The sequence below is a fragment of the Chanos chanos genome, chromosome 12 (genome assembly GCF_902362185.1).
Source record: "Chanos chanos chromosome 12, fChaCha1.1, whole genome shotgun sequence".
Taxonomy (NCBI): domain Eukaryota; kingdom Metazoa; phylum Chordata; class Actinopteri; order Gonorynchiformes; family Chanidae; genus Chanos; species Chanos chanos.
In genome coordinates, this window is record NC_044506.1 from 17,381,951 (window position 1) to 17,396,559 (window position 14,609).

At 47.1% G+C, this 14,609-nt stretch overlaps 1 protein-coding gene across 1 annotated transcript in view; it reads left to right on the forward strand.

Moving 5' to 3' along the window:
- Window positions 1-14,609, forward strand: part of epha10 (EPH receptor A10) — a 150,606-nt gene that overhangs the window by 130,474 nt on the left and 5,523 nt on the right. Inside the window, exons 10-16 of the mRNA XM_030788540.1 lie at window positions 1,950-2,074; window positions 2,773-3,070; window positions 3,590-3,698; window positions 7,730-7,831; window positions 9,940-9,995; window positions 12,928-13,053; window positions 13,308-13,493. Coding sequence (XP_030644400.1) covers window positions 1,950-2,074; window positions 2,773-3,070; window positions 3,590-3,698; window positions 7,730-7,831; window positions 9,940-9,995; window positions 12,928-13,053; window positions 13,308-13,493 — 1,002 coding nt within the window. The remainder of the gene's footprint in view (window positions 1-1,949; window positions 2,075-2,772; window positions 3,071-3,589; window positions 3,699-7,729; window positions 7,832-9,939; window positions 9,996-12,927; window positions 13,054-13,307; window positions 13,494-14,609) is intronic.

Genomic DNA, 14,609 nt, shown 5'->3' on the forward strand with positions numbered 1-14,609 from the left:
TCGCCCGGTAGATGGACAAGGTGCTCATTAGCAGGGAGTAAGAGAGAGTCTGAAATGAATAATGGATTGTCCCTTTGTTTGAAAAGTAGACAGATCAAATGGGAAAAAAAGGAGAGAAGAGATTTTAAAAAAGAGGAGTTATACACCTCCTTTGATCTGTAGCTCCTAAAAAACTATCATAGATCCCAGAGTAAGTTACAGAGACAAGAGGAATGTGTGGGTCTGTGTTTGTGTGTGTGTGTGTGTGTGTGTGTGTGTGAATGAGAGAGACAGACACAGAGAGAGGGAGTTTATTAGGCATCTGAATCTTTCATTGTTTTTTTTTTTTTTGCTCTGATAGAGCTGTCAATCCTCCAGCGTGGGGGCTTTGAGTGACAGCACTCATCTGCTCCAGGCTCCTTAATCATCTTTTAATCACCGCACCAGGGAAGGGAGGCGGGCCATACACACACACACACACACATACACTCACACTCAGTCTACACACATAACACACACACTCACAATTAGTCTACACACACACACACAAACACACATTTGCGCACACTCAGAGTGCACACATACACACACAACCCACTCCCCACTCTTACATGCAATTGTTCACACTTTCCCATCCCTCAGTGTTAAAACAGACGCCGTGAAACTGAGAACTTGATTTCCGTCTTTGATGCCAAGAGAGAGAGAAGTGACCCTTTTTTGGCATGAACATTGATTTTTCTCATCTTGCTGCTTTCAGTGAAAAAAGAGAGAAAGCGTCTTCCTGGTAACAATCTGCCAAAGTCAAACAAGCGCTCTTTGTGTGAAAGCTGAGAGGTACATCCACAGACCTGTGGACAAGGTGTCTGCCTCTGTCCAAAATAATCTAGCTCAGAGCTCTCAGGCTTTCTCTGTGTGTGTGTGTGTATGTGTGTGTGCGCGCGTGTGTGTGTTTGTGTGTGTCTGTGTCTGTGTCTGTGTCTGTGTGTGTCTGTGTCTGTGTGTATGTATGTGTGTGTGTGTGTGAGTGCATGCATAGTACAGTGTGCGAATCTGACCTGTGGTTTGGAGTTAGCACAGAGAACATCTTCATCTTCATCATGGTGAGGCATGCAGGTTAGAATACTGGAGTAATCTGTCAGTCAGTGGCCCTGTTGGCTCGATCAAACCTTCATGAACAGAGATGGACAAGCACAGCCTCTGGAAGGTCTGAGTGTTCAATTATTCATACTTGTCTGTTTTTTTCCCCATTCTCTCCAACCTTTCTCCCAAAACTGTCTCTATCTGTCTCTGTCTCTCCCTCCCTCCCTCTCTCTGTCTCTCTCTCTCTCTCTCTCTCTCTCTTTCCCTCTCTCTCTCTCTCTCTCTCTCTCTGTCTCTTTCCCTCTCTCTCTCTCTCTCTCTCTCTCTCTTTCCCTCTCTCTCTCTCTCTCTCTCTCTCTCTCTCTCTCTCTCTCTCTGTCTCTTTCCCTCTCTCTCTCTCTCTCTCTCTCTCTCTCTCTGTCTCTTTCCCTCTCTCTCTCTCTCTCTCTCTCTCTCTCTCTCTCTCTCTCTGTCTCTCCCTCCACGAGAGATCTTCAGGCAGGAAGTAACACTAGTTTTCAAGGATTTAATAAAGTTCACCATCATAATTATCGATGTTTTTTTCCCATAAAGAAGTCTGAAATAATAAGGGAGCTGGGTTTTGAGGTAAACAAGGGTTGCTTGTCAGGATGTGATTGTTTGAGTTGGGGAAACCTGAAGTGTTTGCTTCTGTGTAGACGCAACAACACGGAATGTGATTTCTCCCCTTTTTTTCTTGGTGCAGAAGAATGTCAGTGTTGGGCTGTTTTATTGTGCTATTAACTGACAGATAAGAACAGGTGCTCTGGTTAAGATTATATCCTCATCAAGTCTTCATGTCTGCTTGTCGTTTGTCTGTAGCTTGATCCAGGGGATAATGTCATTCTTTGTCTATCTGTCTGTCTCTCTAGCGCCCTCTCTGGTGAGTGAACTGCGTGCGGAGAAGATTGAGCAGAGGAGTGTGACCTTGGTGTGGAGGGAGCCCGTTTATCCCAACAGCAGTCGTACGGAGTACGAAATCAAATACTACGAGAAGGTGAATACTGTTCTGGGTTTGAGCTGTCAATCATCTCTCTCTCTCTCTCTCTCTCTCTCTCTGTCTGTCTGTGTCTCTCTCTCTCTGTGTCCTCGGTAAGCCCCGTTTATTCATGTAAACACAGAGCAAGGCCAAGTAGCGTGTTCTTACTAAGCCTCTTTAGCGCAGGAACACAACTGGATGGCACTGATATATGCATGCCTCCAGATCTATTATTATACCTCCACTAGCTTAAACACATGCATATAATTAAACACACACACACACACACACACACAAGCTTTTCCTGCAAATCCTCTTGCATCAGTCATCTGGGCCATTGTTTGCCATGCATCTGAATGTCCCGTGTCATCTCCCCTCCTGCCTCTGTTGGAGCTGAGATTTAACTGTGACTTAGGCAAACAGTTAATGTTTGGGGAAAAAAAAAATTAAAAAAAAGGCTGTACAAAGAAAAGTACCCAAATGTATTCAAAATGTAATCTGTGACAGGCAGAGCAGCTGAAATAGGGTTAAAAGTGCATAAATAAGATATACTTTAATATGTTTCTTTTTTTCAGGGGGTTTTAAATACACTATAATAAGGTTCCATCAGTACGTTGTACCAGCTTGTGCGCCGGAGTGTTTGTGCACCAGTGGCAGTCAAACTGGCGGTCTCGTATTGTAACCGTTTCCTGCTGTCCGTCTGTGTGCGTTCACAGGAGCAGAAGGACCAGAGTTATTCCACCGTGAAGACAGCCGCCACGCGCATCCTCGTCAATAACCTCAAACCGGGCACCACCTACGTCTTCCTCATCCGGACCTGCACCAGCCCGGCGTCTTCCTCCCTCTCCTCCTCCCCACTGTCCTCCTCCACCTCGTCCACCTCCTCCTCCTCCTCCTCACCCTCCTCCTCCTCTTCCTCATCTTCGTCCTCGTCCTCGTCCTCTGCCTCCTCGCCCTCTCCGCTGGACTACGGAGCGTACAGTGCTCCTCTGGAGCTGCAGACGCTGGGAGAATGTGAGTGGTCTCTCCTGTCTGTCTCTGGCAGGCCAGTCTGGGGTAGGAACTTACTGCAGAGGGAGTCAGTATATGCGTATGAAACCTATGTGTTCGGTAGCACAGATATATTTACATTTCTTTAATTATGTATTCGTCAGATCTTTTGGAAAAGAAAAATCAATGCAAACACGCTAAATAAAGCCATATGAACATGCCACACACATGCAAACATACAAACACACACACACTGGTCCCTCGAGTGTGTGGCTTTGTTTTGTGTCAAAGACTGAAAATGATGGTTTTCAGCTCTTTTGTCTCTAAGTAATGATCAGGCGTCTTGTCAAGGTTCACTGCCTTTAGAAATGTCTAAATGACTTGTGCTTTTATGCATACTAATAATGTCTGTTTTTTGTCCCCTGTTTGTGCTTGTGTTTGCGTGCACGTGCGTCTGTTTATGTGCTTATGTGTGTGCCTGCGTGTGCGTGTTCGTGTGCGTGTGTGTCTGTGCCTGTGTGTGTGTGTGTGTGTGTGTCTCAGTGGCCTTGGCCTCCAGTGAACAGAGTCCAGTAGTGATCATCGTGGTGGTGTCAGTGGCGGCTCTCATCATGTTGTTATCTCTAGGAGTGGGACTGCTCATCTGGAGAAGGTACCAACACACTCTACTCACACTCTAGCATTAACACCACCACACCAACACAGCCAACACTCAACAACCCCCACGTGCCACCAGAATAATTAATATCATACATTTAGAACCACAGTGCCTAAAGTTTGTAGCATGTCAGAAAACACTGTTCAGACTGACATGAACACTCCAGTCAAACTGTTTTCACCTGAATGGATTTTATACAGTTTTCATGACTGTCTCAAGGTGTGAAGCAGATTCTTTATAGAGGCACGTGCCGGCCTGTGAGTTTTCCCATCATGTAGTGTTATGAATAATGTAATATATATATGCGTGTGGAGTCAGGGCTGTTTCAGTAAGGGGCCCATACATCCTGAGACTGCCACATCCATGTAACATAGTCAGCCTTGTATGTGTGGTGTCCCTGCTCCTATACCACACACAGCAATCATCCATCAGCCCTTAATGAAGACTAATGCATCAGAGCGCTGTCCTCACACACACACACACACACACACCACAGCACGTCTCATCTCTCAGGTACGGGCCCGACGTCGTTTCTCGACAGCATATGAAACACAATGTAGACATTTGTTCGACGTGACACCCGATGCAATAAGTCAGTTGGCGGCCGAGCCTCCTGCGCCCATCTCGTGACACGTGCATATGTCACGGTTTAGTTTTATGAAGGCAGGCTGTCCTGGCAGGGCGGAGGTGGCGGGGAATGCGGAGAGGGTGTTTTGAAAGAAAGCGATGTCGTGTAAAAGCACACCTTCTGTTCTCTCATTGTTGTCCATCCAGTACCCCACTCACACTCTCCAACTCTCCCACTGCCCACGCTCTCACAGCACTGCCACGTACACACACACACACACACACACACACACCAGCCTGGTACTGTGGTACAGCACTCCCACACGCTTCCAACACCTTCACACACACGTGTGTACACGCACAGACGCACGCGTGCACGCACACACATACGCACACACACACACACACACACACACAAGCCTGCTACAGTGTACAGTGCTCCCACACATACCTAACTCACACAGTCATAACACACAAATACACAGACACAGAAGCACCCTGATACTCTGTACAGCACACACACACACATATACACACACACACACACACACACACACACAGACAAACACACATTTGTTTGTGTGTGTGTCTGTATATCTTCCACATATATATAGACACATACACACACATTCCACATAGACACACATATACACTTACACATAGATGCTTCCTTTCCCCGGCATAAATATATAAACCACAGGCAGACTGGGTTGTCGTGTAAGGGAGGAGAGAGATCTTTGTACACACTGGTGTGTGCTATGTAAGGGGAGGAGAGGAGAGAGGGAAATCTCTGTACACTGGTGTGTGTTGTGTAAGGGGAGGCTCCACAGACAGGCAGAATCAGGGCTGCGGCAGCCGAACATTAATCTGCCTGATGAAAATGGATTAGATCGAGCGAGTGTGAAATGGTTTTCATTCTTTCTCACTCCCACAGTACACAGCGGATGCAACAGCACTGTCAATCACACACACGCGCACACACTCACACACACACACACACACACCCACACCCACGCACACACACACACACAAGCACGCACGCACACATGCACACAAACACACACACACACCCACACACACACACGCGCACGCACGCACACACACACACACACACACACACACACACACACACAGAAGCATATATACTCAAATATCATGTATACAAACACATTCACACATGCACATTAGCACATGGAAATACACACAAACACACACGAACACAGGCAGATGAATGCAAACACACACACAAGCTGAAAACCAATGCATCCTGGAGGTCCTGACATTGTATATTACATTTATGAATGTGCCTTATCGACTCACACTTGAAAAATGGTTCCAAGTGATAAATTATGTGAATGCACGCGAACCTGCCATTAGAGCCTGAGGCATTTTCAGGTGTGAAATTGTATTGAGCAAACAGAGAGAAATGGCTGATAGCTCAGTTACAGTAGATATATCCACTTTGTCCTTCATATCTTTCCATAGCCACGGTGTTACCAATGCATAGACAGTACACACAAACACACAGACTGATACTCCACTGGATCTCCTCTGTTTCCGTCACTCACACACACAGACACACACACACAAACACATATATACACACTGTACACATATACACGCGCACAGACGCACACACAAAAGACACGGACACATAGATGCGCACACACACACACACACCGTCTCTTTGTATATTGTTGCTAGTCATGCAGACGAAATGCCTCTGTCAGGTCAAATTGGTTTAAATTGTGTTTTGTCTGGAGGATCTGTTTGGGCCCGAGGGTTACTCATTCTGTCCCATCGTCCCAGCTGCCCCCCCCTCCCCCCCCCCCCCCCCTCCATCCCCCTCCCCATCATGGACTCATTAATCACGCACACGCAAGCACACACACACACACACACATGCCCACAGAACCTAACGATTGTGGACGGCTCCATGCTGTGACCTTTAGTGTTTGCGGTCTCTCGTTGCGGTTCTGAGCCGTCTGTCGACGAGTGTCTGCTCTCATAGTCGCCGCTCGTACAGAGTGGAGTGGAAATGTGGCTCTTATCTTCTCCTATTCATGTATCCACAAAGGCTTTACTCCCTTACTGTAGACACGCCATAGACGCAGTGATGAGAGTAAACTCTCTCTCTTCTCACGGATACCCTCTCCTTTCCCTCATCTCGCTTTTTTCCCCTTAAGCACAACTCACTCTTTTTCCCTCTCCTCCCTCACAGACAGGGCTGCCTTCTCCCTCTCCTCCTCACAGACAGGGCTGCCTTCTCCCTCTCCTCCCTCACAGACAGGGCTGCCTTCTCCCTCTCCTCCCTCACAGACAGGGCTGCCTTCTCCCTCTCCTCCCTCACAGACAGGGCTGCCTTCTCCCTCCCCTCCTCACATACAGGGCTGCCTTCTCCCTCTCCTCCTCACAGACAGGGCTGCCTTCTCCCTCTCCTCCCTCACAGACAGGGCTGCCTTCTCCCTCTCCTCCCTCACAGACAGGGCTGCCTTCTCCCTCTCCTCCTCACAGACAGGGCTGCCTTCTCCCTCTCCTCCCTCACAGACAGGGCTGCCTTCTCCCTCTCCTCCCTCACAGACAGGGCTGCCTTCTCCCTCTCCTCCCTCACAGACAGGGCTGCCTTCTCCCTCTCCTCCCTCACAGACAGGGCTGCCTTCTCCCTCTCCTCCTCACAGACAGGGCTGCCTTCTCCCTCTCCTCCCTCACAGACAGGGCTGCCTTCTCCCTCTCCTCCTCACAGACAGGGCTGCCTTCTCCCTCTCCTCACTCACAGACAGGGCTGCCTTCTCCCTCTCCTCCCTCACAGACAGGGCTGCCTTCTCCCTCTCCTCCCTCACAGACAGGGCTGCCTTCTCCCTCTCCTCCTCACAGACAGGGCTGCCTTCTCCCTCTCCTCCCTCACAGACAGGGCTGCCTTCTCCCTCATACACTCCATCCTTTGCCTCTCTCCTCTCCCACAGCGTCTGAAGCAGTAGTTTCAACAGAGGCTCCTAAAGTGAATTGATAAAATAAAGTTGATGAGGTACTGTTTTACCCCGCAGTGAGGGGTAGAGGAATATTCTATCTCTTTTACAGCGGCTGAATAGAGTCATCTATCTTTTCCACCCTCACACAGAGTATTGTTCCTCAGCCCATTCATGAGGGCTGAGCCTCTCTCTCCTGGACTGTTTCAGCGCAGACAGACAGTGACGCACACCATTCATTTCATTTGGCTCTTTGTGAGCGGGCGATGAGATCAGTCCACCGAGTCAGTGCTGAGTAGAAGACGACACTTTATAGCCCTGAGTGACTGAATGCCCCTTCACCATACTCTCCCCTGATTCTCCCCACACACCGCCGAATCAGTGACACCGAGTTAGCGTTGGTTCATGCTCACGGAGACAGGATGCATTGTGGGTAGGGCTCGACCCTGTGAGGAAGACTGTACTCAGGCCTTCCTCCCTCTCTTTCTCCAGCTCCTTCAATGTAGCTCCTACCAGAGTGGTGTTGCTCTCTACCTCCCTCGCTACTCTCCACCCTCCTCCTCCTCTTCCTCCACCCATGCTGCTGTCACCCAGGTACAGACATGACTGTCTGCACTCCTCCTCTGTCCCGCCCCTTTCTCCTTCTCTCTCCGTTTCTCCATCTGTCTGTTTTGCTGCCCCGCCTGCCCCAGACTGTTGAAAACTTCACTGTGTCTGTGTCTGTGTGTGTGCGTATCTGTGTGTGTGTGTGTGTGTGTGTGTCTGTGTGTGCATGTGTGCATGTGTGCATACATGTGCGTGTCTGTGTTTGTTCATGGGTGTTCGTGTGTGTTTGGTTGTTTTTGTATGTTTGTGTGTGTGGCTGTGTGTGTGTGCGCACGCGTGTGCATGCATGTTGGTGTGCTTGCATTGCGTACATGTGCGTGTGTGGGTAGTTGTGTGCGTGTGTGCGTGCACATGTGTACACATGAGTGTTTATGCGTGTGTGTTTGGTTGTGTGTGTGTGTGTGTGTTTGTGTGTGTGTGTGTGTGTTTGCGTGTGTGTGCGTGTGTGTGTCCGTTCCTACCTGCATGGCATGTCTCTGCCTTTTTTCTTACTAAATGAGACAGGGCCTGTCTGCTGTGCCCTGTGGGCCTGTGGATGTCCTCTCTCAGATTTGACAACAGACAAAATATGTCTCACACAGACCTTCCTGTTCACTGGAATTTGCCGGCACACACACACACACACAGACACACACACACACACACACACACACACACAGAGACACAGTTGAAAAAACATCATCTCTGCCTGTTCTCCATGTTCCCTTGCTTGACTGTGTCAGATCTTTGTGCCGTGTGACCTCCTGCTTTCCTGCCCTGCCTCATCTCTCATTCTCAGACTCTAACTGGACTTGCTCACACACATCAACAAACTCCAGAAATGTGTGGAAACAAACCGTTAGCATTCCTGTGGGAATACCACTCGCTTGTCTCGTCCTCTCAATCCCAGACTCCGTGCCTCCTTAATCCACCCTGTGGTGCCTCCTGCTCCCCAAGCGGCCCTGCTGACTCTGTAATCTTGCAAAAATACAAGTCAGACCCCCCCCCCCCCCCCCACTTCCCTTTCCCTCCCCTCCCCTCCCCCCTTTGCTCTGTAAGCTCTGTCGATTTTGCCTCACTTCCAAACGAGTGTCAGATCAACAGCTCACCAGAGCAGACGCTTCAGCACCATCATCCCTATTCACTGCTCACCTGGTCCAATACAGCAGAGCTCCGCACGTCTCTTAATCTACTCCTTTATCTAATCTCCTGTCTTCTGCTGTGATGAGAGGAGAAATATCATAGGATTTATATGAGCAGCAAATAGAATATTGTGAATAGGAGTTTTTCTTGTGTGTGAGTGAGTGTGTGTTTCTGTATAATACTATTGTCTGGCCATTAATGATGACTTGACGCAGCGTTTTGACATTTTTATTGTCCGAACGTGTCCAGCAAGTTGGACAGGAGGAGAGAGACAGGTCACTGCCAGAATAAGCAAATATCAATATAAAATGTTCTTACAGGGCACTGGGCCACTGTGAGCAGACGGATTAGCTTCAGCGCTCGCTGGCGTTAGTCTCTGTGACTGCATCTGGAGCTCTTTGGCAGGGCAAGTGACACCACTCACCCATGAGAAATTTCATTGTTTGGCGTTTTGTCGACAGTAGTGGAAACCTGTCTCGTTTTACTTAGAAACGTGGCCCAACATTCATTTTTTGCATTGAACTGAATCAGAGTTTGTCCCTCTCTGTTTTGCCTCGCGTTTCAAAGCCAGCAGAAGCACGTCACGGCGGAAGAATATGTGCTTTCCACCGCGCCTCACCCCAGATGACGTCTCTCCCTCACACCCCGTACCCACATCACCTCAGCTAATGTCCCTTATCAAACAGTCCCTGATTGGCAGTCTTCTGCCAAACACACCCTAACAATCCCGTCTCCTCACTCTCGTCCATGTCCCTCCAAATACTGCAGAACTAGTTCTGCCCAGTGTTGTTCTCCATGATCATGAGCGTGCTGGGTTACTAATAGCTTCATTAACTCATTGACTGGTGGATTTCCTTTTGTTTGGCTCTTAACCTCTGTGTTTGTCTTGAATGTGCTTGCTGCTTTAAAGCAGGTTCTCTATTGTTCTGAAGTTATTTATCTTCTTTCTTCTCTTTATTTTTTTCCTTTTGAAGGCAATGTGGATACAGCAAGGCCAGCCAAGAGGGAGATGAGGAGCTCTATTTCCAATGTGAGTAGCTCTGTCTGTCTGTCTGTCTGTTTATGTATGTATATACACGTTTTTGTTCTTAGTAAATTATAGTGAGTGATAGCTGTGTCGGTCAGAGAGAGAGTGTGGAATGAGTGATTAAGACGTGAGAGAGATTAGTGCTGAAGTATTAGGTGATGTTGAATTCATGCTAAAGTCCTGAAGCCTGTACAACACTGAATCACACTGCCAGAGTCCATTAACAAGGCTGACAATCTCAGTTTGATGAAGAAACGGAGAGTTAGAGTGTGAGAAATGAGGTATGGGTGTGTCTAATTATCCACAGCAAACAACAAAGGGTAAGATCTTAGGTTAATGGTGCTTCCAGCGAGCCAGAAAACATCGGAACATCTGCACAGTGCGTGACATCAAACTTAAGGTTTCTCTCTCTCTCTCTCTCTCTCTGATTTGTTTATCTTAAGACCTTTCTAAGCTCAATATGGCCAGATTGTTGGAGTGATGTCAGTGTGGTCTTGCATGAATGTGTGTGTGTGTGTGTGTGTGTGTGTGTGTGTGTGTGTAAAGCCCTCCAGAGAGGAGCAGAACTGTGCGCTTGGTGAATAATGAGCAATGCAGTCGTGTAGCTGAGGATTTAAATCTGCTGAAACAGTGAGCGGCGGACACTGACACTCACACACACACACACGGACACACACACACACACGGACACACACACACACACGGACACTCATTTAAATTTATACAGGCCAAGTCACTCATACTGAAGATTACACACACTTAAACATGCATGCCAACAAACATTCAGACAGAAACATGCACTACTTCAGGTTTAGCTGTATTTAAATTGACGTATACTGAGAATCACACACAGACATGCACACATGCCTTGAACATACTGGGCACACAATGCGGACTAACTCACACAGTGCTATTATATTTATACACAAATATATTACACACATTCTCCATTGATTAATACTCAAACGCATTCCAGTGCAGAAATACTCACACACACATATGCACGTGCACACACACACATTCTTCACTCATTAATACATATGTTCACAGACATTCTAATACAGAATCTGCACATGCAGAAATACACACATACATGCACGCACGCACACGCACTCACAAATAAATAGATGTGTTCTATCCAGCGCTACGACTAGGAAAACCCAGCGAACATGTGGACGGTCTCTCTTATCTCTTTGTGTTTTAGAGATTTGATTGTCCATCTGCTACGCCACTGGTCCGTAAAAATATCTCTTTTATGCCTTCCAGCCCATTTGGTTGAGGGAAATATTTTTGGTGACCTAGAAACACTGGAAAGGATCTGCGTTCAGTTGCCATTATTCTCTCTCTCTGCCTGGCATTTCTTTGGGGGGTGGGGGATGTGACAGAACCGTTCCTGTGTTCCACTGTTGCCAAATAGTGCCTCATAATCTATGCATATGTGAGCATATCCATCCATCAGTGTGTGGCCTTTCTTGGAGTGTGTTTGTGCGTGGGAAGTCCTGTGTGTTTTGAATTTGTGTGTCTTTTTTTGCGCGTGTAGTCCTGCCCGTTTGGATTTGTTTGCGTGTTTGTGTGAGCGCACGTGTGTTCATGCGAGTGTGCGCCCCCTCTTGCACTCCGTAGCCGATGGGAGAGTCAGAGTTAATCAGAAAACAGATCAAGCAGAAAAATAAACAGAAATCAAGCAGAATTGAACTGCACTTTGGCTTAAATCAAAGTAATAATGCCAGCAGAGCTAGAATGTGCCGTGGTTAAAAAAAAAAAAGAGAACAACAACAACAAAAAACCCACCTAATTTCTGAGCCCTTTTGATCCTACAATGCACACAAGATGGAACAGAGAAGCTCTAATTTGTTCTGTAATTGGACCCCAGACTTAAACATGCCTCTGTGTATGTCTGTGTGTGTGTGTGTTTGGGTGCACATGCGTGTGTGTGTGTGTGTGTGTGTGTGTGTGTGTGAGGTCAAGATCAATAAGCCGTTATGAGACAGCGAGGTTGGGTCAGGTCTGACCAGGTCTGGGTCGATTCTTAGCAGTAATCACATTTCTTAAGGCAGTGCAGACCACTGGCTCTAAGCGTGGCCTGAACCCCCTTTAACAGAGCGTATTAGCAACAGGGATCAGAAAAGAAAGATAGAGAAGAGAATTCATAATGTGATGAGTGGGTTTGATGAGTTAGTCTGCCTGCGGAGTAGATCACTCGTTTGGAACAACGAGAGCTGTAACTGTTCACCCAGTTCACGGTTCGGTTTGGATGTCGGATTTTTGGCTACGGTTCGGTTTGTATCACGGTTTGGGTGGAAAGAAAATTGAACCAACTCAGGAAGTTTTTCTTTCATTTTAAGCATATAAAATTCAAAGAGAGAGAGAGAGAGAGAGAGAGAGAGAAGAAAAATGAGAAAAAGACTAATCTTCAGTAGCTTTTATCTTAAGGTTCTCCTTTGGGGATATGAGTGTAAGAAAACTAAACTTGAGCAACAGTTATTTTAAGGCTCCTCTCCATGACAGCGAGTAGAAAAACAAATAAACAAACAGACATCAGTATCTTTTAAGGTTCTTCATCAAGAAGATGACTGTAAGGTTTCCATTGTCATGAATGACAGCTAAGTGCTGCCACACAAGTGATTTGACTGAGGCAGGACGGGGCCTCAGTTTCAAGGCTGTTGCTGTAGCATGTCATTTCAACAGAAAAAAAAATTGATTAGGGGGGCAAACAATAAAAAAAAACAGGAGTTGACAAGAAAAAAAAATCCACAGTTCACTACACGTATGATACATGTACTGAGAACTGACCAAAGGGCTGTAGAGCTGTGATTTTCAGTTTCAGTCCAAAACTCTAACACACATGGTCCATTAGACTGACTGGTTTGTAGTTTGAAAGCATAAACATGGTGTCGATGAATAAACTCCGTGTGTATTTGTGTGTTTTATCCAGTCAAGATCCCGACCAGGAGAACGTACATTGACCCAGAGACATGTGAAGACCTGCTACAGGCCGTGCATGCTTTCGCTAAAGAGCTAGACAACTCCAGCATCAAAATTGACAGGATCGTTCATACAGGTATAACCCCACCGTTCTCCCTCTCTCTCTCTCTCTCTCCCTCTCTCTCTCTCTCTCTCTCTCTCTCTCTCTCTCTCTCTCGCTCCATTTTTCTTAAAGACTCAGTTAATCACATTTCCCACAATGCAGTTGTCCTTAGCTCTCCCTCTGTTTCTTTCTTCCTCTGGTCCCTTCTAAGTACACGTCTGAGCGAGGGACTTTTGGTTGGTTGGTTGGTTGGTTTGTAACTGTGGTGTATCTGGCTCCCCCTGCAGGAGATTTTGGGGAGGTGTGCCACGGCTGTCTGAAGCTGCCCAGCAAGCGCGAGCTGCCTGTGGCCATAAAGACCCTGCGCGCCGGCTGCTCGGACAAACAGAGGCGCTCTTTCCTGTGCGAGGCCGCCATCCTCGGACAGTTTGACCACTCCAACATCATCCGCCTCGAGGGAGTCATCACCAGAGGTGAGCAGAGAGGCGGGAAGACAGACGGGCGGAGGGAGTTATTCACAGGAGAGAGTCGGGAGAAAAAAAAGGAGAGATAGGTTTGCATTAGAAGAAGAAAGAGATTAGAAGAATGGGTGTTCTGTTTATAATAAGATAGGGGCGGGGGGGGGGAGGGCTGGATAGATAACTGTGGTCTTGAAGAAAGGAAAACGCGAGACAGAGATAAGGATGGATGGATAAGGTGGTCTGCACGAGAGAAAGAAAGGACAGACCAGAAAAGAGAGAGAGAGGAAAAGGATGAATTGATGAAGTTAAGGAGACAAAGAATAGAGTCAGACGGAATAGAGAGGAATCATCAGCAGAGAATAAAAAGGGAGAAAAGTAAGAAGAGAGGAGATATCGGCCATCCTTGAGGGAGAGGGGGAGAAAAGAGAGAGGGAGTAGAGAGATGGAAGGAGGGGTCACAGTTAAGGGCAGGAGGGGAGGAAGTGAGAACGACCTTGAGGTGACGCAGGGAGAAGGTCAGGTGATTAATAAGGAAGACTGAGTCTGTATAAAATGTATCTGAGAAAGTCGACCGACGGCATACAGAAAGGAAGACGAGAGACGTTCACCTGCAGAGAAACATACCCTTCCTTTTCTTCCACGGGCTCTCGGTTCATATTTAAAACATTAGAGTTATGAATATGAATAGTGTTAAACTCAAATGTCGGCTATTGTCCAGAGATTAGCACCTGCTAAAACTGTAGTAACAGAGGAAATAAGAACACAGAGATACCTCCAGCGTTCTGGAATAAAAATACAGATATAAATAAATAATCATAATAATATTCACACTCCATGATAGTTCTGTTTGGCAGTGGGAATAAAAGTCCATTTTCAATAACTCACATTTGCAAAGAACTTAAGCCCACACACATACGCTTTTCGCTCTTGATTTTTCAATGGAGATGGGCTTTGGTAAAGGTGACCTTTTTCAAATCGTAACTCCAGATACGTGCGCTAGTCATCTTTAAGCAGCAAGTGTGATTGGAACTGGCTTTGTGTTTCTGCGGGAAGGTTGATATGTATAGCTATAGGAGGAGGAGTATGTTTATGGGTATGTGGTGGTCTTGGTAGCAGATGTGTCAGGTG